Genomic DNA, 26,687 nt, shown 5'->3' with positions numbered 1-26,687 from the left:
ATAAATAATTACATCCCCACCTACTGTATAAAAAGCTCTCATGCTAAAAGACAACTGATGTATGATGGAGGAAATCTGTATTCACTATATGGATAATAATTTATGAAACAAGAATTCTAAATACTTTCATGAAAGTCCAGGAGAAAACAAAAATAATGCCATTTAGTTCAGAAACATTAAAAAAGACATTACTTCTGCATAAAATAAGTCACATATTATCATAAGCAAAAACCAGATTCAAAATAAGAGATAACAGCAGCCATAGCAGTGAATTAAATGAAAACAGAAAGCATAAGAAAAATGATTAAATGTATAAGTATGGAAGCTACTGAAAAATCAAGCAACCTATGAGACAAATACATACAATGGTGCAAAAGACATAGTCCTTACTATCCGCTCAAAATGGGGGAAAAACACTAAGTACATTAGGAAACAAGGTGCTTGAAACATAATAGTTACATTTATTGGGTACTTAATATGCATGGAGGACAGTACTAAAAATTCTATAGAAGATTATCTGATCTAACAACCACACTATGAGGTAGTTATGGCATGGCATAGTACAGGGGTTGGTTTAACTAAGTTTGTTTAGTATACATTTTTCTATTGCTCTTCTAAAAGTACATTTGATTGTGTATATTTAAGGTATATCACATGATGTACGGGATACATATAGCAAAATATACATAAATGTTACTATAATGAAGCAAATCAATATATCCATCATCTTGCATAGTTGTCCATTTTGTTTTTGTGGCAAGGGCAGTTAAAATCTACTTATTTAGCAGGACTCCCAAATACTGTACAATTTTGTTATTTACAGTCCTCACGCTGTATATTAGATTTCTACACTTGTTCATCCTACATATCTATTATATTGCGTCCTCTGACCTAGTTCCTCTGCTACCCCCACCCAGTAACCAGTTTTATTTTCTATCTCTGTATATTTGACCATTTTTTTCCAGATTCCACATATAAGTGAGATCACGCAATACTTTTCTTTCTGTTTCTCTCTTAGCATAATGCCCACCAGATTCGTCCATGTTGTGGCAAATGGCAGGATCTTATTTTTCAAGGTGGAATAATATTTTATTTTATATATATACTACAGTTTCTTTACTCATTCATCTGTCAACAGGTTGTTTTCATATCCTGGTTATTGTGAATAGTGCTATAATAAACATGGAAGTGCAGATATCCTCACGAAGTGGTGATCTCATTTATTCTGAACATATTCCCAGCAGAGGGATTGCTGTCATGTGGTAGTTCTATTTTCAATTTCTTTAGAAATCTCCACACTGTTTTCCATAATGGCTGTACCAATCTACATTCCCACAATCAATATACAAGGGTTCCATTTTCTGTACATCCTCACCAACATTTTTTATGTTAACTTTTGATAATAGCCATCCTAATGGGTGTGAAGTGGCATCTCATAGTTGCTCTCATTTTCCATTTCCCTGATGATTAATTATGTTGAATACAATTTCATATGTCTGTTGGCCATTTTTGTACCTTTGCAGAAATGTCTATTCAGGTACTTTGCGTATTTTTTAATTGGGTTGTCTTTCTACTATTAAGCTGTATGAGTTCTTTTGTTGTTGTTGTTGAGATGGAGTTTCACTCAGTCACCCAAGCTACAGTGCAGTGGCACCATATCCACTCATTGCAACCTCTGTCTCCTGAGTTCACGTGATTCTCCTCCCTCAGCCTCCCAAGTAGCTGGGAATACAGGCACACACCACCATGCCCAGCTAATTTTTGTATTTTGAATAGAGATGGGGTTTCACCTGTTGGCCAGGCTGGTCTCGAACTCCTGACCCCCAAGTGATCGGCCTCCCTCAGCTTCCCAAAGTGCTGGGATTACAGGCATGAGCCACTGCACCCAGCCTGAGTTTTTTATAAATTGCAGATTTTAACCTCTTATCAGATATATGGTTTGCAAATGTTTTTTCCTCAATCCATAGGCTGCCATTTCATTTTATCATTTCCTTTGCTGTGCAGGAGCTTTTTTGTTTAATGCAGTCCATTTATTTTTGCTTTTTTTTTTTTCCAGATGGAGTCTCACTCTGTCACCCAGGCTGGAGTGCAGTGGCATGATCTTGGCTTGCTGCAACCTCTGCCTCCCAGGTTCAAGCGATTCTCCTACCTCAGCTTCTCAAGTAGCTGGGATTACAGGAGTGTGCCACCACAACTGGCTAATTTTTGTATTTTTAGTAGAGACGAGGTTTAGCCATGTTGGCCAGGCTGGTCTTTAACTTCTGACCTCAAGTGATCCACCTGCCTCGGCCTCCCAAAGTGCTGGGTTTACAGGCATGAGCCACCATGCCTGGCCTCTATTTTAGCTTTTGTAGCCTGAGCTTTTGGTCTGATATCAAAAAAAACATTTCCAAGACCAATATCCAGGAACCTTTCCTCTATGTTCTCTTCTAAAAGTTTTATAGCTTCAGGTCTTACATTTAGGTATTTTATTCATTTTGAGTTGATTTTTATATATGGTTCAAAAGCCCAATTTCAGCTGGATGCGATATCATTTAATCACCAAAACAAGGCTGAAGCGCAGTGGTGCAATCTCGGCTCACTGCAACCTCCACTTCCCCAGTTCAAACAATTCTCCCACCTCAGGCTCCCAAGTAGCTGGGATTACAGGCGTGTGCCACCACACTCGGCTAATTTTTGTGTTTTTAGTAGAGATGGGGTTTTGCCATGTTGGCCAAGCTGGTATATAAGAGCTTTTAATCAGATTGGCAAAGACTGAAAATGACTGATTAACAGGAGAACATAAAAACAGACCACACCCAATGCAATCAGCTGACCTCTGACAATGCACCAGAAGCAATTCAATGAAGAAAGGATAGTCTTTTCAACAAATGGTACTAGCACAACAGAACGTCCACATGCAGCCTGTCACCCAGGCTGGAGTGCAGTGGCAGCATGATCATAGCTCACTGCAGCCTCAAACTCCTGGGCTCAAGCAATCCTCCTGCCTCAGCCTCCCGAGTAGCTAGACTATGTGCCCACCATCTTGCCTGCCTAATTTTATTTTTATTTTTTGTAGAGACCAAGTCTCACTGTGTTGCCCAGGCTGGGCTCAAACGCCTAGCCTCAAGTGATCCTCTTGCCTCAGCCTCCCAAAGTGAAATATACTTCATTCTGCTTTTTAGTTATTCTTGGTGGAAGGGTTAGTGCAACAAGCTAGTTCCATATCGTCAAAAACAGAAAACTATACTGCTGGGGTTTTAATCTAGGTATCTCCATTTCCTACTTATGTGATATTGGTTAAGTGACTAAACTTCTGAAAATGTGAAAATGGTACCTTTCTCATAGAATTGTGAGGATTAAATGAGTTAAATTATACAAAGTGCAAATAATAACATGTCACATAGTGCATGTTCAGTAAATGTGAGTCACTATTCCTATGATCATTATTGAAACAGATGATCAGCAATGCCCAATTTAGATTGCGAAGCTCAGAGAGATTAAGTAAATTCTCCAAGGTTACATAACTAAAAAGTAGCAGAGAAAGGATATGAAACAGATCTAACTCAAAAGACTATTTGCTTAACCAAAACATTATACTGCCTCCTACTCTAGATGCTTAATAGTAATTAAATGATTGAATAAATGCAAATAACATCCAGTCCTCAAGAACTCTAAGAACTAAAGTCACATATCTGCCTCTAAGACACACAAAAGTATTAGTTAGTATATTAAATAGAAGTATCCACTGCATTTTAAAGACCTTTACTTTACAATAGTTTTAGACTCACAAGGAGGTGTAAAACTAACAGAGTTCTGATACATCCTTCTCCGAACAGAATAAAATCTTACTAACCATTGGACATTGTTAAAACTAGGAAATTGACAATTGGCACAAAACAGGTTTTTTGTTTTTTTGTTTTGTTTTGTTTTTTAGACGGAGTCTCACTCCTGTCATCCAGGCTAGAGTGCAATGGTGCAATCTCGGCTCACTAAAGCCTCCGCCTTCCCAGCTAAAGCAATTCTCCTGCCTCAGCCTCCCAAGTAGCTGGGATTACAGGCGCCCACCACCACACCTAACTAATTTTTTTTTTGTATCTTTAGTAGAGATGGGGTTTCACCATGTTGGCCAGGCTGGTCTTGAACTTCTAACCTCGGGTGTCTGCCTGCCTCGGCCTCCCAAAGTGCTGGGATTACAGGTGTGAGCCACAGCGCCCAGCCAACACAAAACTATTAACTAAACTACAGAACAGATCATATTCCGATTTCACCAGTTTTTATGCACACTTTTTTGATGTGTTAGTCCATGTAATGTTATCACTTGTAGAGATTCATGTAATCAACACCACCATGAAGATATATAAAATTCTTCAATCACCCCAATCTCCCTTGCACTATGCTTTGTAGTAACACTCTCTCCCCAGCCCTAAACCTTAGCAACCACTTATTAAACCACATTTCTTAGCATCTAAAAAACTAAGTAACATATCAGTTACACTTAAAAACTGAAAAAGACAGAAGGATTTTATACATTTCATTGCTTGAGAGAATTCACAAATTGGCCCCTTTCTTCAATTACAGTGGCCTGCAAAGAACTACATGTGAACGTCTCTCTGAAAATACACCCATTACATAAAACAGTTCATGTGCATTCAATAAAAATCTTCATTTGGAATTATCTCTGTTTCCTGAATAACACCTTTAAGAGTTGGGCTAAAAAGCAAATACCTTAATTTAGATTCAAAATAGCTATGTTTAACATATATAAGTGACTGCCCTCAAAAACACGGATAGACTTGCAAGACATTTCTATTTGTACTATTTCCTAAGCCATTTCTTTTTACAGATTAATATAATTATATATTTAAGACAATTTCTTGGATCATTAGTTTCCTATTACTAAATGCCAAAAGTCCTTACCTAAAAGGAAAAAAGGAATAAAACATTCTTCTTTTGTCCTCACAAATAAATATTCTCTTTTACGTGGTGATTTTGATACATATTTGTAGATATGTAGATATGAAAATAGAGAGATATGGCTTAACCAATATCCAAAAACACTGAATTTGTATAAATACATATTAATATAGTTTTTAAAAATTTGTGACAATGTTTATAGAGCTTGTCATTATGGAAAAGCTATGATTACGTTATCCTGATTCCCAAATTGTAGGTTATTAAAATAAATAAACCTAGCAGGAAACAAATCTGCAAGCTTTAAAATACTTTCAAGCTAAAAGAGACAAATGATAAAGTAAGAAAAGATAAATATTAAATGTATTATATGACCAATGACAGTGAACCTTGAGATGCACGAGAACATTCAGCACTGATGTACTGACTGGTGAAATATTACAAAAGAGGTATAAGCCATTCATTTGCTATTTTTCCATGGATATTAATCCAACTTATGTTTTATTCATAGCTATGAGTTATAGTGACATGGATGAGTAATTTATATGTGGTGTATTAGTATCCATGGTAGCAGTCACAGAAGGAGTCCAATGATGATATGAAGCAAAATCAGACAAACTATAAGGTATCAGGACCAGAAACCAGCCCTACTAAGGATTAAAACATATTTATCAAGATAGGGAAAATAAAATAGTATGGGATTAGCCTAGGAACAGAGTGCTAAAGATCAAAGGAATACATTTTTAAAAATCTCTATATAAAAAAGTTTATAAAAGTGGGCATTTCAAATCAATGGAGAATGATAACAATGTGGATTAGCTACATGATCTGAAGAAAAAAGCTGATCCCTATACCTCATTCCTTTTAACAAATTCCAAATGGATTTAAGATTTAACCTAAAAAGTAAAACCACAATTGGTATTAAAATATATAGACCAATAGAACAGAATAGAGAGACCTAAGGGGAAAAAAAACCCATTTATGATCAAATGATTTTCAACAAGGGTGCTGAGATAGTTCAACAGGGAAAAGACATACTTTTCAACAAATGGTGCTGGGAAAACTGAATATCCATGTGCAAAACAGTGAAGTTGGACCCTCACCTACCTAACAAATTATACACAAATGAACTCAAAAGAGATCCATGACCAAAATGTAAAAGCTAAAACTAAAAAAAACTCTTAGAAGAAAACACAGGGCAAAGCTTCACAACATTGGGTCTGGCAATGATTCCTTGGATATGACACCAAAGGTGCAGACAATCAAAGAAAAATACAGAAATGGATATCATTAAAATTTTTAAATTTTGTGCATCAGAAAACACTATCAACAGAGTAAAAAGGCAACCCACAGAATGGGAGAAAACATTAGCAAATCGTATATTGATAAGTGATTAACATTTAGAATACACAGAGAACTCCTAAACGTAGTAACAAAAAATAAACAATCCAATTTTAAAATGAGCAAAGAACTTGGATAGACTTTTCTCCAAATAAGATATAGAAATGGCCAATAAGCACATAAAATGGTGCTCAGCATTACTAATTATTAGGGAAATACAAGTCAAAACTAAAATAAGGTACTACCTCACATCCATAAGGATGGCTACTGTCAAAAACAACTGTTGGTAAGGATGTAGAGAAACTGGAATCTTTATGCACTGTTGATGAGAATATAAAATAGTACACTGTGGAAACAGTATGACAGTTCCTTAAAAAAGTAAAAACAGAATTACCATATGATCCAGCAATTCTACTTTTGAGTACATACTATACTCAAAAGAATTAAAAGTAGAGTCTTGAGATATTTGTAAACTCACGTTCATAGCAGAACTATTCACAATAGCCAAAAGGTGGAAACAACTCAAGTGTCCACAGACAGATGAATGCCTAATCAAAATACAGTGGATATATATCCAATGGAATATTATTCAGGCCTAAAAAGGAAGGGTATTCTGATGTATATGCTATAACACCAATGGACCTTCAGGACCTTATGCTAAGTAAAATACGCCCATCACAAAAAGACAAATATTGTATGTTTACACTTACATGAAGTACTATAGTCAAAATTATGGAGACATTAGTAGAATAGTGACTTCCAGGGACTAAGGAGAGAAAAGATGAGGGGTTATTTTTAATTTCTTTAGAGACAAGATGTCACTTTGTGGCCCAGCCTGGACAGCAGTGGTGCGATAGCTTAGGCACTCGCAAGGCAGCGATTGCTGCCTCAACTTTCTGGGCTCAAGGGATCTTCCCATCTCAGCCTCCTGTAGGTGGGCCTACAGGCATGCATCACTACGCCCAGCTAATTTTTTAATTTTTTAGAGATGGGGGTCTCGCTATGTTGCCCAGACTGATCTTGAACTCCTGGGCTCAAGCAACCCTCCCACCTTAGCCTCCCAAAGTGCTGGGATTACAGGCTTGTGCCAGCACGCCAGACTGGACCGGGAATTATTGTTTAAAGGATATAGAAATTCAGTTTCACAAGAAGAAAACAGTTCTGGAGATGGATGGTGGTGATACTTACAGAACAATATGAATGTACTTAACATCACTGAACTGTATAATTTAAAAAGATGGTAAATCCTATATCACGTATATTTTGCCACAATTTTAAACAATTGAAAAAATAGCTGGGTACAGTGACTCACACCTGTAATCACAGCTACTTGGGAGGCTGAGATGGGAGGATCATTTAAGGCCAGGTGTTTAAGACCAGCCTGGGCAACATAGCAAGACTCTGTCTTTAAAAAATTAAAAATAAAGAAAGAAATAGATATCCACTTGGCAAGCTAAGTTATGAAAATCAGTCAGTATCACCCTGGCATGCAATGGCTCACATCTGTAATCCCAGCAATGTGAGAGGCCGAGGTGAGCAGATCACTTGAGCCAGGGAGTTCAAGACCAGCATGGGCAACATGGCGAAACCCCATCTCTACAAAAACTGAAAACATTATCCAGGCGTGGTGGCATGTGCCTACAGTCCCTGCTCTGAGGTGGGAGGATTGTCTCAGCCTGGGAGGTGAAGGCTGCAGTGAGCCATGATCGCACCACTGCACTCCAGCCTGAGTGACAGAGCGAGACCCTGTCTCAAAAACAAAAAAATCAGGATCAAAATGATGTAGAATCAAATACCAATTTAACCATTTCATAAAGTTAAAAAAAACTATCTGCTCCTGTACTTAATTTGTACTAGAGGAATGTTACATGTAAAAAAAAAAAACATAAAACTAAATGATTTTCAAAATAGATAAATATTGGAATAAGGAAGACTTACTTATCCAAGTGTGACTCAAAAACTAAAAATTCACACATGAAGAGACTAAATTTTGACTAATTTAATGTGAAATTTCTGCAAGGAAAAACATTATATAGAACAAGCCATGGAGAAAAATATTTGTAACCACATTAATAATAAAGAAATAAGTTCCTTAATGTACCATGGACATTTTTAAGACCACAAAGGAAAAAAGACAATGCAATAGGCATGGAGTTCACAGAAAATGAGTCCAGAAGACAGATATGAGTAATTTTTAAAAATACAAATTTATATGAGATTATTTATTTATTTATTTTATTTATTTATTTTTTTTGAGACGGAGTCTCGCTCTGTCGCCCAGGCTGGAGTGCAGTGGCGCAATCTCGGCTCACTGCAAGCTCCGCCTCCCGGGTTCACGCCATTCTCCTGTCTCAGCCTCTCCAAGTAGCTGGGACTACAGGCGCCCGCCACCACGCCCGGCTAATTTTTTGTATTTTTTAGTAGAGACGGGGTTTCACCATGGTCTTAGTCTCGATCTCCTGACTTCGTGATCCGCCCGCCTCGGCCTCCCAAAGTGCTGGGATTACAAGCGTGAGCCACCGCGCCCGGCTTATTTATTTATTTTTAAGATGGAGTCTCACTGTGTCTCCCAGGCTGGAGTTCAGTGGTGCGATCTCAGCTCACTGCAACCTCTGCCTCCCCAGTTCTGGCGACTCTCCCACTTCAGCCTGCCAAGTAGTAGGAAGTACAGGCACGTACCACCATGCCCGGCTAATTTTTGTATTTTTAACAGAGACGAGGTTTCACCATGTTGGCCGGGCTGGTATATGACATTTTTTAATCAGTTAAATTGGCAAAGACTGAAAATGACTAATTAACGGGAGAACATAAAAACAGACCACACCCAACGCAATCAACTGCCCTCTAACAAAGCACCAGAAGCAATTTAATGAAGAATGGATAGTGTTTTCAACAAATGGCGCTGGTATAACAGAAGGTCCATGTGCAAAAAAAGGAATCTAGACACAGACCTTACACCTTTCACATAGGGCTCACAGACCTAAACATAAAGTGCAAAACTGTACAACTCCTAGAAGATAACATTTGGTAACCCTGAGTTTAGCTCTATCTTTTTAGATACACTACCAAAAGCACAATCCATGAAAAAAAAAACTGGTAAGTCAAACTTCATTAAAATTAAAAACTGCTCTGCAAAAACCACTGTTTATATGATTCAAGAACACGATTTTTTAAAAGTACATTGTTAAACGAATGAACAGGCCGGGTATGGTGGCTCACACCTGTAATCCTAGCACTTAGAGAGGCCGAGGAAGGCAGATCACTTGAGGTCAAGACCAGCCTGGCCAACATGTTGAAACCCCGTCTCTACTAAAAATACAAAAATTATCCGGCCTTGGTGACATCCACTTGTAATCCCAGCTGCTCAGGAAGCTGAGGCAGGAGAATCACTTGAACCTGGGAGGTGGAGGTTGCAGTGAGTCAAGATTGTGCCACTGCACTCCAGCCTGGGTGACAGAGCGAGACTCCATCTCAAAAAAATAACATAACATAACATAACATAACATAACATAACATAACATAACGAACAGACAAGCCATAGATTGAGAGAAAGTATCTGCAAAACACATGGTAAAAGGCAACAAGAAAAAGGAGATCATAAAACTAAGAGAAATACCAATCATTTCCAAACCTATAAAGACAGACATATAGAACTGGATCTCAATTCAAATGTAGTGAAAAAAATATGACTGGGGAAATGTGAACACTAACTAGGTATTTAATAACATTAAAGGGGCTAGGCATGGTGGCTCATGCCTGTAATCTCAGCACTTTGGGAGGCCAAGGTGGGAGGATCGCTTGAACTCAGGAGTTCAAGACCAGCCTAGGCAATACAGCAAGACCCCCATCTCATTAAAAAAAAAAAAAAAAAAAAAAAAAAAAATTAAAAGACTGTAAGTTTTTTTCCCAAAAGTCCCTATCTTTTCTATACATAAAGACACATCTACAGATGAAATGACATGATTAACCTAAAAACTGAGAAGCAAGGTGACAAAAAATAGGCAAGTTGATAATTCCAAAGTTGGATGAAAGGTACATGGGGGTTAATTGCTATTTCAACCTTTTAATATATTTGAAATTTTTTTGAGATGGAGTCTTGCTCCGTCACCCAGGCTGAGGTGCAGTGGCACAATCTCAGCTCACTGTAACCTCCACCTCCCAGGTTCAAGCGATTCTCCTGCCTCAGCCTCCCAAGTAGCACCTGCTACCATGCCCAGCTAAATTTTTTAGTATTTTTAGTAGAAATGGGTTTTTGCCATGTTAGCCAGGCTGGTCTTGAACTCCTGACCTCAGGAGATCCACCTGCCTCGGCCTCCCAAAGTGCTGGGATTACAGGCATGAGCCACCATGCCTGGCCTATATTTTAAATTTCTATAGTAATAGTATTTTTTATTTTTTGAGACTTAGTATCTCCTGGCCAAAATGGTGAAATCCCGTCTCAACTAAAAAAATAAAAAAAAAAGACTTTTTTAAAATATGGCAATAACGGCTGGCCATGGTGGTTCATGTCTGTAATTCCAGCACTTTGGAAGTCCAAGGCAGACAAATCATTTGAGCCCAGGAGTTCAAGACCAGCCTGGGGCAACACGGTAAAACCCTGTCTCTACAAAAAATACAAAAAATTAGCTGGGCATGGGATTGTGCTCCTGTAGCCCCAACTACCTGGGAGGCTGAGGTGGGAGAATCACCTGAGCCTGGGAAGTTAAGGCTGCAGTGAGCTGTGATCGCACCACTGCACTCCTGCCTGGGTGACAGAATAAGACCGTTTCATTTAAATAACAATTTTTAAAAGGGCAACAGGACCCCACAGGTATTCAATCAACATAATATATAATTGCATAAAACAAACCAATATATATAACACAGTAAAAAGAAGAATTTCTCATTCATCTATTCTTTCTGCCTCTTTCTTCTTTGGGGTGGAGGGGCGGGAGGAGTCTTTCTTCTTTTTCTTAAAAAAACATAGAGACAGGGTCTCACTATGTTGCCCAGGCTGGTCTCGAACTCTTGAGCTCAAGTGATTCTCCTGCCTCAGCATCCCAAAAAGTGCTGAGATTACAGGTGTGAGCCACCGTGCCCAGCCATTTCTACTTCTTTATCCTAGCTAATGGGTACTGGTATAAAGATCTATATGTAAGATAAAAATCTGGGTAACACAATCAATAGAACCTACGACTTGTAGTCACCTCAATTCCACAATTCTTACTAATCTTACAATAATAGGTCAATATATTAGGAAAATGGATCCCATTCTTTTCAAATTGTATTCATTACCACCACAATTCAATTACGTAAGAGCTTCACCGCTAAAAGCAAAAGCAATCAACTTCTGAAACCATTTCCCCAAGTCTGTTCTCATTTTCAACTTGGCAATACTGTCACTGGTCACATCACTTCCTGCCGGGATATTTGCAAAACACACTGAAAGTAAGCTTTATGATTCCAGTCTCTACCTGCCCACCACACAATTTCTGACAGACACTGATTCACAAAGCTTGAATCCACCACACAGACATTGCCTAATATTTTGCAAACTTTAATGTTTTTATTAAATCTCTTATCTCAGAAATATCCCAAGAGTCTCCATTTAATGACAAAATTAAGCCTAAATTTTCTTCGTTTTGAAGATTAGCCCTAATCTGATCCTATGTTTATTTTCTCTCCATTCCCTCCAAAGCATTTCCAATATTTCCAATTCATATTTCCAATCAGAGTAGTGATCTTCCTGTCCCATGTGTACTTATCTGTTTCAGCTCCAGTCCTTCACTCTTGTGGCTGACATCCATTCTAAACCATACCCACAGAAAACTTTAGCTTAAGATGCCCTCTCTAACCATCCCAACTGTAGTTGAATCCCCTTAGGTAGGATCTCATGACATAATTTATCTTTCTTTTCTTGGTTTTGTCAGTTTATGTTTGTGTAATTATTTGATTCATTTGTCATACTCCCTCCCCCGCCCCCATAAACTTTAGGTTCTGTGTATCTATTTTTGCTCTCTAATTCCCCAAAAAGAGCACAGAAAATGCCCCTACCACATAGTAAGCATTCAATAAATACTTGTTGAATGGTGAAAGAAGGAATACCAGGACTTCTTTCTTCCTCTTTCCTCTGCACTTTTATATCACCTAATCTATACTACACAACTTAGCACCTATCTCATCACTCATTGTTTTACTTGCATTCCATTTTGTCTGCTGAACCATTGCAAGCTGTTCAGCGTAAGCACAGGGCCCACAGAGACCTCAATAAATACTTGATAGCCACTGATAATTACGAAATGGAAGAGTGTCTCTTTGTAACAAGAAGCCTTCGTCATTGTTCAGACTCCCAGTTCACTGTACAACTAATGCCAATTTACCTGTGTTTACGTAGCATTATTATGTATATATACAGATGATTATTCTACAGACTGCTTGCTGTTAACCAAAATCCATATTCTCTTCTGCTTCCTAGGCTTACAGCCAGATTATATTTCTTCGTCTCCCTTACAGTAAGGGAGGGCCATGCAACTGAGTTTTAGCTAGTGAAATGAATGGATGCAATATGCATACTTCCAGGTCTGGTTCATAAAAGCTTCCTGTATGTGCCTTTTCCGTGTCTTTTCCCCTTCCAGCTCACTGGAATGGCGATAACCATCAGGGAGACTGGAAGTATCACTTCTCCAACTGTAATTTCCATCCTATTGTCACTTCTGGCCTATTGTAAATATTAGCATTTAAAAACCAAACTGCTACATTACTTTTTAAAGTGCAGTCAACAGAATCAAATCAACATAAGTGATTTGATGCCCACCATTATTTACTAGGTTTTTAATTTTTTTTAATTTATTTTTGATTTATTTTTTATTATTATTATTTTTGAGATGGAGTCTTGCTCTGGCTCCATTGCCCGCGCTGGAAGGCAGTGGTGCAATCTCGGTTTACTGCAACCTCCGCCTCCTGGGTTCAAGTGATTCTCCTGCCTCAGCCTCCCAAGTAGCTGGGATAACAAGCGTGTGCCACTACACCTGGCTAATTTTGTATTTTTAGTAGAGATGGGGTTTCACCATGTTGGGCAGGCTGGTCGCAAACTCCCGACCTCGGGTGATGCTTCTGCCTCAGCCTCCCAAAGTGCTGGAATTACAGGTGTAAGCCACTGTGCCCAGCCTATTTACTATGTTTTTAAAAATAAAATAAACCATTCTCTAACAGTCAGAAATTTATATTTTTCCTTTTCTGTGAATTTGTATTTGAATTCCATTTCATCTAAAAATTTTATTTTAATGTAACATTCTTATGCTTGAAATTCCTTTATCATACTTCCCTGAAACAAAAAAAAGTACGTAAATTGAAAATTTAAAAACATTAAAACATTGCTCTAGAGCTGATGGTGGTGGCTCATGTCTGTAATCCCAGCAACTCAGGAGGTTGAGGAGGCATACTAGAGGCCAAGAGTTTGAGACCAGCCTGGGCACCATCACAAGACCGAGATTCCAAAAAAATTTTTAAAAATTAGCTGGGCATGGTGGTACACACCTGTAGTCCTAGCTATTCAGGAGGCTGAGGCAAGAGGATTGCTTCAATCCAGGAGTCTGAGGCTATAATTAGCTATGATCACACCACTACACTCCAGCCTGGGTGACAAAGCAAGACCCAATCTTGGAAAAAAAAAAACCCAAAACCAAAAAAGAAAACATTGCTCAAAATTATTTCATCTGATGGAGTTAACAATACAATTACTGTATGCAATTAACCAAAGCAATGGAAATAACAATTTGTACAAATATACTACGACATTAAAAATTTTATTGAAATGCATCTCTTACTAGATAGATGATGGGACTCATTTTTTAAAAATTACTTCTTGTGTCCATAGATATTACATGTACCTAGAGTAAGAACTCAGCAACAATTATATTCCTACTTTTCATAATTATAAACATTGAAAAACATAGTTCTCACAGATAAGTATGTATGAACAGGATTTTTATTATAATAATATATTAATATTTTTAATTCCTTCTGAGTCTTATAACAAAAATTATGTTCTACCATGAAAAATTATTTTTAAGAAGTTGAAAAAAATTATTTTTAATTATGTGAGAACTCACTTAAGTCTTCCTTCAACTTGGTAGAAGATAAAGATTGAAACCTATCTGAACTATAATAATCTACAGTCATTCATTTTCTCAATTTCTAGGAAATTTATCAAAAAAGCTTTTTTACCAAAACATATCAAATGATAGGTACCTTTTTTATCCTGATACATTCATAAATGGTTAGGAAAAATGTTTTTTAGTTGTTCACTACCTGGGTGAAATCACTTTCTTTTTTTTTGAGACAGTCTTGCTCTGTCATCCAGACTAGAGTGCAGTGGCATGATCAGAGCTCACTGTAACCTCAAACTGCTGGGATCAAGCCATCCTCCTGCCTCAAACTCACAAGCAGCTAGGACACTACAGGCACACACCAGCACACGGGGCTAATTTTTAAATTTTTTGTAGAGTTGGGATCTCACTATGTTGCTTAAGATGGTCTCGGCCTCTCACAATCCTGCCACCTCAGCCTCCCAAAGCGTTGGGACTACAGGGGTGAGCCATTGCATCTCGATTGTCCTTTTTTTTGTGAGACAAGGTTTCACTCCATCACCCAGGTTGGAGTGAAGTGGTACAATTGTGGCTCAATGCAGCCTCAACCTCCTGGGTTCAAACCATCCTCCTGCTTCAGCCTCCTGAGTAGCTAGGACTACAGGCCCACACCACCACGCCTGGCTAAGTTTTTATTTTTGTACAGGGGTGGGGTCTCATCATGTTCCCCAGGCTGGTCTCAAACTCCTGGTGCCCAGTCTATGTCTTAATAAAGTTTTGATTTACACAGATGTATGCATTTTATCTGAATTCATCCCGTGGTACCTTTAAGATTAGTATATTTCAGTATAAGTAAATTTTACCAGCCAGGCGTGGTAGCTCACACATGTAACCCCAGCACTTTTGGGAGGCCAAGGCAGGTAGGTCGCTTGAACCCAGGAGTTTAAGACCAGCCTGCGCAACATGGTAAAAACCCATCTCTACAAAAAATACAAATATTAGGTGGGTGTGAGGCATGCGCGTGTATTCCCAGCTACTCGGGAGGCTGAGGCAGAAGGATCACTTCAGACCAAGAGGTCAAGGTTGCAGTGAGCCACGATCACGCCACTGCACTCCAGTCTGGGTGACAGAGAGATCCTGTTTCAAATAAATTTTTTTTAAAATTTTCTTTTGAACCTAAAAAAAAAAAAAATCCCTTTAAACACATAGTAAAGTCTAGTTGATATACTTGATGGGCTATTTGGAGAGAAGTGTATTAAATATGTGCAACTTACTTTGAAGTGCGTTTTAACAAAAGATGATTAATAGATGAAAGTATGGATAGACATATGATAATGCAACTATAGCCAAATGTTCAATCTAGAATTACAGAAGCTTCAAAGAATTCTACTCAAGCTACAAGACCTAGAAGTAGGAGGAGTTCAAGAAGACATACTGGTCACAGAAATCAGAGAAGTAAAAAATTTTTACTTAACCTTCTGTACACAGCTTATGCCCTGAAATTCTTCACATGGCAGTCAAGTACATTCTTCATTCAAAATGGCTATGTGACGGTTCATTACCTACCACAGGCCGGACAAACAGGGAAGATTTGTTGCAAAAATAAAGGCTGAAAAAAAGAGTGCTTCACTGGGTAGGAGAGCAAAACTAATATGAAGCATATGTAAGGATGTCCAGGATAATCTGCATAGACTCTCAAAAGTAAAAAGAAGGATTTTCTAAAGATGCATTTCTGTTCACCATGAAAACAATAAGAAGGCCGGGCGTGGTGGCTCACGCCTGTAATCCCAGCACTGACAGGCTGAGGCGGGCAGATCACCTGAGGTCAGGAGTTCGAGACCAGTCTGGGCAACATGGTGATACCCCGTCTCTACTAAAAACACAAAAAAATTAGCCAGGCTGTAGTGGCACATTCCTATAGTCCCTGCTACTTGGGAGGCTGAGGCAGGAGAATCGCTTGAACCCCAGAGGCGGAGGTTGCAGTGAGCCAAGATGGCACCACTGCACTCCAGTCTGGGCGACAGAGTGAGACTCTGTCTCAAAAAAAAAAAAAAGAAAAAATATATTTATTCATCCAACATTACATAAAGTGTGACCAGGCCTTACATTTTAGGAATATTTACCCACTATAAGACCTTTATTAATGGGAAAGAAAGAGCACTCTAGGAATCTAACCCTCATTTCTTTTTTTGGATATAGAGCCTTGCTATGTTGCCCAGGCTGGCCTTGAACTCCTGGACTCAAGCAATCTTCCCGCCCCGGCCTTCCAAGTAGCTGGAACTACAAGTGTGTGCCATTACATCTGGCTTAACCCTCATTTATTTGACCCAATCCCACAGAACCAAAGCAGACCTTTATATTCCCTTGAATTTCAGCTCTAAAAGTTCAGCTTTTTCTAATCAGTTTTGGTATGAATCACTGACCTGGATTCACTCTTTGCACTAAGTTACCTACTTTTAATAGAATATGGTTTCTCTACTGTAGTGGTATAAACTTTTAAAAATTTATTTTTAAACTTAAAATCCAGACGGACATTCTAGTAATAAAACGAGAGCCAGACTCAGAGATGATCCAGATGTTACAACCATCATATAAGGACTTTATGATTAATTAATCAAGCTAGTAGAAAAGACGGACAACAGATAATGAATATAAAAGGAATTTCAGCAGAGAAATGGGAACGCTAAGAGTCAAATGGTAACTTGACAGATGAGTAGATAGCGTAAATAAAAAAAGGGCCAAATGAAAATGCTAGAAATTAAAAAAAAAAAATCACCAGAAATGAAGAAGTCTTTAATAAGCGTATCTGTAGACTCCAAACTGAGAAAATAATCAATAAATTTAAAGATATGTCAATCAAAATTATCTTAATTGAAACACAAAGAAAAAAAAACTAGCGAGAAAAACAGAATTGAGCATCCAAGAGCTGTGGAACTCTCCAAATGCAGAAATCCAAATATAAAGAGAAAATCTTGAAAACAAAAAGACATTATATACATAGAAAAAAGTATTAAAAATTACAGTATACTTCTTGCCAGAAACAATGCAATCCAGAAAGCAATAAATGACACCTTTAAAGTACTCACAGAAAAACTATCAATTCTTTACCCAATGAAAATATCTTTTAAAAATAAAGGCAAGATACAAATTTTTCAAACAAGCAAAAGCTGAGAGAATCTATTGTCAGTAGTCTTTCATTAAAAGAAACATTTTAAAAAGTTCTTTAGAGATGAATTCGACACCAGTCTGAGATTTGGACCTACCCAAAGCAAGGAAGTATACAGGATATGGTTAAAATGAAAGCAAATAAAGGACTTGTTTTTCTTATTTTCAATTGCTTCACAAGGTAATTTTGTCTAAAGCTAAAACAGTAAAATGAGTTATGGAATTTATAACATGTAAACATAAAGTGTTTAACAACAATAGCATACAGGAGGGAGAAATTGGAAACACTCTATTGTAAGTTTCTTACTCTATATTAAGTAATATAAATTGGAAAGTAGACTGTGATAAGTCAAAATGTATATTTGATTGTAGAGCAACCACTAAAAAAAACTCTTTGTACTTATAACAAGCCAATTGTGGAGATAAAATAGAATCATGAAAAAGTTCAATTAACCAAAAAAGGGCAGGAAAACAGTTAAAGAAAGAACATAAAGATGAGATAAAGAGAAAACTAGTAAGGTGGAAGATTTAAATCCAATCATATCAACAATTACATTAAATATAAAGGGTTTAAAATATTTTTATATTGACCATGTAATCCAATCACTTTGCTAAATTTATAATTTATATATTAATTCTAATAGTTCAATAGTAAATGTCTTAATTTTATATGTATATAATGTAATATGTGAATTAATGACATTTTTTAACTTTCTTTTGAACCTCTATACACTTATTCCTCCCTCCCTCCTTCCTTCCTTCCCTCCCTCCCTCCTTCCTTCCTTCCTTCTTTTTTGAGACGGAGTCTCGCTCTGTCGCCCAGGCTGAAGTGCAGCGGCACGATCTTGGCTTACTGCAACCTCCACCTCCCAGGTTCAAGAAATTCTCCTGCCTCAGCCTCCCGAGGAGCTGGGACTACAGGCGCATGCCACCACACCTGGGTAATTTTTGTATTTTTAGTAGAGATGGGGTTTCACCATGTTGACCAGACTGGTCTCAAACTCCCGACCTCAAATGATCTTCCCGCCTTGGCCACCAAAAGTGTTGGGATTACAGGTGTAAGCCACCACGCCCCCCAGCCACTTACTCTTTTTTCTTGCCTTACTGCATTAACTCAGACCTGCAGTAGAATTAAACAAGTATTGAAAGTGGGAATCCTTGTTCAACACTGCACCATTACATAAAGTTTGATATATTTTTCTCCCTTTTCAAATTATGAAAGTGTCCTTCTATTTTTGTGGGTTCAAGTATTTCAACCAAAATGGAGGTTGGATATTATCAGGATTCTTCTGCAGGTATTAAGACTGTCATAAAATTCTTTTTCTATTATTGTAAATTAGATGGATAGATTTTTGGCTATTAAGCTACTTTGTTACGGATGAGCTTGCTGTTAAGTGAATAAGAAAAAAATTTAATCCAGATGATTAAAAAGCTTTATTGCTCAAAAAAAAAGAAAAAAAATTTAAAACGCTGCTGCGGTGGCTCATGCCTGTCATCCCAGCACTTTGGGAGGCTGAGTTGGGTGGATCACTTGAGGCCAGCCTAGCCAACATGGCGAAACTACATGTCTACTAAAAATATATAAATTAGCTGGGCATGGTGGGGGGAAGCTGAGGCAGGAGAATCGCTTAAACCCGGGAGGCAGAAGTTGCAGTGAGCCAAGATCGCACCACTGCACTCCAGCATGGGCAACAGAGGTGAGACTCCGTCTCCAAGAAAAAATACTCCGTCTTCAAGAAAAAATACATTTTTTTTAAAGAAAAATTTTGAAGAAAGCTGCCTTGTATTTCTGAGATAAACTGAAAAGGGCCATGTAAAAAATAATACTAAGAGTCTAAGAATAAGATTACAAAAGTCACATCAAAGTAAGAGATAACAGCATTGCTAAAATCTAATCAAGAATAAAACAAGCAGAATCACATTTTTATTAGTTTAATGCTTAGTTGCATATCTAATAAATACTGAAGAAAACTGAGGGTTACTTTAGAAAATAAATATAATAGAAGAAATCTGTCCTGTAATAAGAGACAATTACAATATAAAGTAAATTGAGAAAACACTAGCCATGCTTGATTTCCCAACAACAAACCTAGTAACACTAGATTCAAAGCTGGAGGAGGGAGTGAAAACAGTCTGAAATTGTAATGAGAATAATCACAGGAAACACCTAGGCTTCCAGGCCTGGAGGCATAAGAGCTGAAGTAGAAAAAGCCATCACTTAATAGGTCTGCGGGAGAAGCAGTGTCCTCAGGGAGACCCAGGTATCCATTACAGCAAGGAGATAAAAGTAACATTCAATGAAAAGGTTGTGAATTTAGGGAATTATTATTTTGATTATGAACTCCAGAGAAGGCACAGTGGAAGGATTTCAAGAGACGCATGGGTGGAAAAGGGGTCAGAAGATAGCAAGAGCTTTCAGGAGATTAGATGCAGGAGATGAAAGGTGATGTAAGAGTCGGGGTGGTTGAGGTTACCCAGTATCAACAAAGATAAATAATGAGATGAGTCTCAGCAGACTCAAGGCAGATAGCGGTGAGACTGTTGAGTGCTGGTGGGTAGGGAAGGGTGAGGGCTTCAGGTTTCCTTTTGGCCTCTATCAATAGAAAGAAGGAGATCTCCAGCAAATCCTCACTTTTTAGTCATTTTCGCAATTGACTTTTCTATGACATTTGAAATTGTGGCCTAGTATCCTTTTTGAAATTATCTTCCCTTCACATTTTGTTTAGTTTCTACTAATACCTCCCTTATCATTTACTCTCTCCCATTGGCTCCTCTTCTTCTACTAACACTTAGTATTTTATGGTTCAGTCCTGCTTTTGTTTTCACTCTACATACAATCTGACGCTCCCTGGGTGATTTCATCTATATCCATAGTTTCAGTCACTGCCTACATTCAGTTTCACAATGGACATCCTCGTCTAGATAATCTGTGGGTACTTCAATGACAAAAATGTCCAAAAACTAAACACCTCTCTGCCCAAGCCTATAGTACTGCTATATTTTACTATGAGATAGGATGGGATATTTTCTGCTATCTCAGAATTTGGCTGAAGTGAGGCCCCAAAGCTAAACAAAAAATGACAAACTCCCGCACACTCTAAAAAGGACATCCATGCCAGACTTACTAAAAGATGGTATCCCTATCATCTACCTCCTATTAAAAAAAAAAAAAAGACAGAAATAGAAGAGAATTTGCAAACATGGAGAATGCCAGGGCTTTACATCTCCGTGAGGGGGGGGAAAGAACAACACCTCTGAGACAGAGTAGGTGACAACTGCAAGGAGAAACTGACATCTGAATCTTTAGGTTTTTTTGGTTTTGTTTATTTTTTGAGACAGAGTCTCATTCTGTCAACCAGGCTGGAGTGCAGTGGCACAATCTCAGCTCATTGCAACCTCCGCCTCCCCGGTTCAAGCAATTCTCCTGCCTCAGCCTTCCAAGTAGCTAGGATGTGCCACCATGCCCAGCTAGTTTTTGTATTTTTAGTAGAGACAGGGTTTCACCATGTTAGCCAGGCTGGTCTCGAACTCCTGCCTCAGGTGATCTGCCCACCTCAACCTACCAAAGTGCTGGGATTACAGGCATGAGCCACCACACCCAGCCCTGACATCTGAATCTTTTTTGGCTATCAACTTATTAAGATAAATAAGCTTAGCTGTTACATCTGTAATCCCAGCACTTTGGGAGGCCAAGGCGAGCGGATCACGAGGTCAGGAGATTGAGACCCTCCTGACTGGACAACATGGTGAAAACTCATCTCTACTAAAAATAGAAAAATTAGCTGGGTGTGGTGGCACATGCCTGTAATCTCAGCTACTTGGGACGCTGAGGCAGGCGAATTGTTTGAACCCAGGAGGTGGAGGCTGCAGTGAGCCGAGATGGCGCCACTGCACTCCAGTCTGGTGACAGAGCGAGACTCCATCTCAAAAAAAAAAAAAAAAAAAAAGAAAGAAAAAAGGAAAAAAGAAACTTAGCTGTATCTTGGTTTAACCACCAGAACTAAATGCAGCTAGATTTCCTGGGATAACCTGACAGATATCCTCAAGAGTTTATTCAGAGAATATGTGAACACACAGAAACTGGTCCCAGCCTGGAAAATTCTGCAAGAAAGAAGATGGCTGCAGCTGTCACAATGGTAGGGCAAAGATTTAGAGGACAGCAGTTAGGCAAGCTGCACTTTTACCACTAGGTTCTAGAGGTTTCCCACTGGCCACATAGATGCTGCAGAAGGGCTAAGACATCTTGATGGGACCCTGCCAAAGCCATATACCTTCTGGAGTAAAGGCACTCAGGAGTGCCAGGCGTAAACTACAGGAATGAAGAGCTAAAGGGAGGCTGCAAAAGGCAGCTGGAGGGTACACCATATCCCTGACAGGGAACTTGGAAATGTGGCAATAACCCACAGGAGGGGCTCCCAAAAAACCATCCTGAGTGAACATCTCCGTAAGTCCACATTTGGACACCTGTCACACAGAGGGCACCAGAAGCTGGATTACAATAGTCTCAGTCAAACAAAACCTTGTCCTCTCTCCTCTAATCTTCCTTCTGATCAGAAGACAAAATCAGAAAGGGAGAGGAGGTTGAAGAGTGAAGAAACAGATCATGCTCCTCTTCTCCACTGCAGATCCCTAAGCCATGGTTAGATCTCACCTGAGAGGTAGATAAGCGTTCAACTGGATGTAAGCTTTTGACTGTACATTTCACACCTGTGAATTTTAATCACCAAAACCAGCTTGTTTTTGTTTTTTTGTTTTTTTTTTCTGGAGACGGAATTTCGCTTTTGTTGCCCAGGCTGGAGTGCAATGGCGCGATCTCAGCTCACCGCAACCTCTACCTCCCGGGTTCAAGCAATTCTCCTGCCTCAGCCTCCCGAGTAGCTGGGATTACAGGCATGCACCACCATGCCCAGCTAATTTTGTATTTTTTTGTAGAGACGGGGTTTCTCCATGTTGGTCAGGCTGGTCTCAAACTAAAACAAGCTTGTTCTTATAGTGAAGTGTAAAATCTTGCCAAGAGGCAAGAAAGCAAGATCCAATATGGCAGGGCTAAAGTCAAGGATGGGAAAAAAATAAAGCCAGTTCCTATTCGTATGTCATCAGGTATAAACCATATACCAGTCAAATTAGTCCATAGGGCTACCATCTATCCCGTTATTTAAGTCAGAAATACAGGAGTCATCCTAGATTCTCCCCCTAAGATACTGAACCTCCTTTCTTTTTTTTTTTTTTTTTTTTTTGAGAAGGAGTCTCGCTCTTTCACCCAGGCTGGAGTGCAGTGGCGTGATCTCGGCTCACTGCAGCCTCCGCCCCCCGGTTCATGCCATTCTCCTGCCTCAGCCTACCATGTAGCTGGGACTACAGGCGCCCGCCACCTCGCCCGGCTAGTTTTTTGTATTTTTAGTAGAGAGGGGGTTTCACCGTGTTAGCCAGGATGGTCTCGATCTCCTGACCTTGTGATCTGCCCGCCTCGGCCTCCCGAAGTGCTGGGATTACAGGCGTGAGCCACCGCGCCCGGCCTACTGAACCTCTTTCAACACATCTCTCTTCCTCTTTAGCCCCTGAGCTACTAGTGTAGTTCAAACATGAAGTACTGTAATAATCTCTTAGTGATTCTCTACCCTGGCCTACACTTTTAAAAGATTAAATTTAACACACAGGCCACAGCCTAGAGATTCTGATTTAAATGGGGTCAGGTAGGGGCCTGCCATTAGTTTTCTCAAGAGGTCCCCAGTACTAACTGCAGCCAAGGTTGAGAATCACTAACCTAACTGGTCTCTCTCACAATACAGGCTCACCTTCCCCCAAACTATCTCTCATAATGCCACAAGACTCGTATTTTTAAAAATGCAAATTTCATATTTATAGCAGTGGTTCCCAATCTAGGCTACCCACTAGAATCACTTAGAGAGCTTTGTAAAATCCTGATACCAGGTCAAGTCTGGAGAGATGAAAACAGAATCTCTGGGGATGAGAACCAGGCGTCAGTATTTATTAAAACTCTCCAGATGATCCCAATAAGCAGATAAGGGCAAGAATCACTGTCCTAGAAGCAATGAGAAGCCACAGAAGTCCAAACTCCCCTGAAGATAATGAAACCGTCCATCTAACCTCAGCATCCTCGGCTCTCACACTGCAAAAATCAGTGAGGCTTTCTGAAAGGCCACACTTTTACACCTTTATGTAAAGTATCACCTCAATCCAGAAAGCCCCTTCTGCTCATCTGGAGCTAAGTCCAACCCACCTTTAAGGTTAAGACCTTTCAAGAATAAGCTCCTTTGTATAAACCTTCCCTGCCAAACACACAGCAGTCATTAATCCATCTATGACCACTGTAATTCTGTAGGATAATTTTTAATGTTTCAGTCTAACTACCTTATTGAACTCCTTGAAATGAAATACCTTATCTTATTCATGTTTTATCCTCAGTGCCTATCACTATGCATGGCACAGTTACCCTCAAATTTCTGCCAAATTCATTCAATTTAGGGAAAAAATTATGCAGGTAGAATTTGACCTTAATAAACTATATGATATAACATATTTGTACATTATAGTCAAGGCTCATTAAAGAAACCAACACCTGGACTTTAAAAAAATGTAAAGACAAATGTTTAACGTTTGTTCTATTTATGAACAGTAACAAATCAAAGCAAGCAGGTGCAAAGGGCAGTATTGTTTCCAGAGTCACAAGCGTGAAAGCTGACAGAATAATAATGCTTGGCTTTCTATCTGAATAATATGTCCTTTAAAACATATCTTTTTCAAAATGTTATGCTGGTATAATAACAACTGTATGTTTTAGGAAAGTGAGTTAGATGACTTACTTTGCCTGACAATAAAATGAGAAAGCATTTGAATGCTTCCAATAAAATGTACTCAAGCTTAAACAACACTGATAATACAGCTGCCAGCATCTGATGGCAATTTCTACTACTCTGGGTCCTGTTACCAAGCAAAAGTTCAGATCTCCATTTTCTTAAAGTTACATTTAATATTTTATATCATAAGTCTGTATGTACCTTCCACAAATACAATAATTTTGCTAAAATGTTAACTAAAGAAGAACTAAACACCTACATTATCGAATTTATTCAAAAGATTTTGTTGTACCCACATTCATATGGGCTATGGAAATCATATTCACATGCAAAATGATTACTATGTTACTATGTGTTTAAAGTAAGCTTTTTAATCTGTCAGACATCCTTGATTACTAAATTAATCCAGTATTCATTGAATGCCTATTACTTGCTTGGGAATGTACTAAAACTGAAGTATCTGAAGTGACTAGTAAGAAAATAAAGGCATCAACCACAATATTTGGTATTTGTGGCTAATTTATTTTTTTACCTTATTTGGCGATTTCAAAGGTGAGATGGCTATTTTATTTGGTGTCTGTGTTGTAGAATTTAAAGTTGATCCAATAACACCACTTTCAGATATTGTTATGGTCTTTGATGGAGTTCCGGGAGTAGACTGTGAAAGAACCCTACCTGCAAATGAGAGGCAGCACATCAGTTTGACTTTTTTCAATAATAGTATAAAAATTTATCTGATGATGCTCTACACTCACAAGGACTGCAGAATGTATGTTTGTTATTTCATGTTCAACACTTAATGAGGCACTAATGAACTATGGTAAACCTGGGCAGAACGAAACAAAACACTACTTCTTAGTAATACTTAATATCAGCTTACATTAAACTCTTCAAAAACAGTTTAGCTCATGTGTTCATCAATATTGTTGTTATATCCATCAGAGAGAAAGCTCAGGGCAACTAAGCAATGTGCCCTGTGTAACACAGCTCCTGAAAGTCAGAACATGAACCCAAGTCTTAAAACTTCAATCTCTGTATTCTACTATCTTTAGCTGTCTTCCCATTTGAACTTAAACCATGAAGGTACAATTGAAATCCACACATAAAACAGATAGTTGTTGGACTAACTTAAACACTGAAAGGTTTAATACTATCTGATTTTAGACTGCCAAAGGGGATAAAAAAATGTGTTTTCTACCCACCCTGGCCAGATTCCATATTGTGTTCCCTTCTGGACAAGACCCTTCAGGAACAACCATGAAAAACTCTAGTGTCTGGATGCTTGGGGAACTGAAAATCATATTACATTGAGTTGAAATATCAGGAATTTTTATCCTAGGTAAGAAAAGACTACAAAGACATAATAGATCTTCAAATTCTTGAAGACTGTGTGATAGCCATTATTCCCATTCACCAAGTATTCTAGCTTTCTCCCATTCTGGGCACATGGCAGAACTACACTTGCACTTCCTACTTGCACTTCCTACCACTCCCACCCCATCTTGTAGTTAAGTTAGAGTCATGTCACTACTCCTGGCAGACGAGTTATGAGTAGAAGTGACATGTGTCATTCTTGGGCCATAGCATTTATTACTGCCTATGCAAGACCTTCTGAAGTTTATTTTCCTCTGCCATCTGAGATGGCGGCTCCTCGGTTAGCCTGTGTACCTGGGTGACTATGAAGAGAAGATACCTTTTTGAACCCACAATGGTCATATAGATAATCAATTTAAAAATTTCTTTTAAATTGAATTTTTTTTAAAAAAACAGGTTTTTTACCTTTCTGAGGTTTGGAGATTATTTTGGCAGAAAAACCAAGACTATCCTAACTAATCCAGGCTGTCAGGTTAAAGGATTAGAACCAATCTGTATCACATCAAATGCAGAGAAACAGAAAATATTTCAGCTCAGCTCTAAGAAAGAACTTCTAACAAAAATTTCCAACTAAAATGACTATTTCAACACAAGTCAGTTTCTAGTCACTAAAGGTGTCCCAAGCAGACGCTGGATAATCAAATACACTGGCTAAAGAGGAAAGTCAAGCATCTAAGAAGTAGAGAAGATTGATAACAATTATCTCTAGAATCTGCTCTAAGCTTTAGATACTATGATTAAACTCATAGATCCAGCTAGAGATGAAGGAGAGAGCATGACAGTGAGGAGAAAGGAAAAGAGAGAAAGAAGGGACTTTCACTTTAGACAAAAATAAAGAACTAATGCTTAGCAGCTTCTGGGCCATTTTTCCTGATAACAATGCCAAAGTATGCCTTTTCTTTTTTTTTTGAGACAGGGGTCTCCCTCAGTCACCCAGGCTAGAATGCAGTGGCGTGATCATAGCTCACTGCAGCCTCAAACTTCTGGGCTCAAATGATCCTCCCATCTCAGCCTCCTGAGTAGCTGGGAC

General features: G+C 38.6%; 1 protein-coding gene across 8 annotated transcripts in view; it reads right to left on the bottom strand.

Annotated features, from left to right (window-relative positions):
- The window catches only part of LIN54 (lin-54 DREAM MuvB core complex component), a 90,268-nt gene that overhangs the window by 21,958 nt on the left and 41,623 nt on the right, over nucleotides 1-26,687 (bottom strand). For 7 of the 8 annotated variants that reach the window (XM_055297149.2, XM_055297150.2, XM_055297147.2 and 4 more), the window contains exon 4: nucleotides 24,816-24,958. The exons of the other annotated variant lie outside the window; for it this stretch is intronic. In XM_055297149.2, coding sequence (XP_055153124.1) covers nucleotides 24,816-24,958 — 143 coding nt within the window. The remainder of the gene's footprint in view (nucleotides 1-24,815; nucleotides 24,959-26,687) is intronic. 8 annotated transcript variants of the gene reach the window in all.

Source organism: Symphalangus syndactylus, chromosome 10, assembly GCF_028878055.3.
Source record: "Symphalangus syndactylus isolate Jambi chromosome 10, NHGRI_mSymSyn1-v2.1_pri, whole genome shotgun sequence".
Classification (NCBI taxonomy): domain Eukaryota; kingdom Metazoa; phylum Chordata; class Mammalia; order Primates; family Hylobatidae; genus Symphalangus; species Symphalangus syndactylus.
The sequence above is the reverse complement of the archived record's forward strand: the minus strand, read 5'-3'. Positions and strand labels throughout refer to the sequence as shown.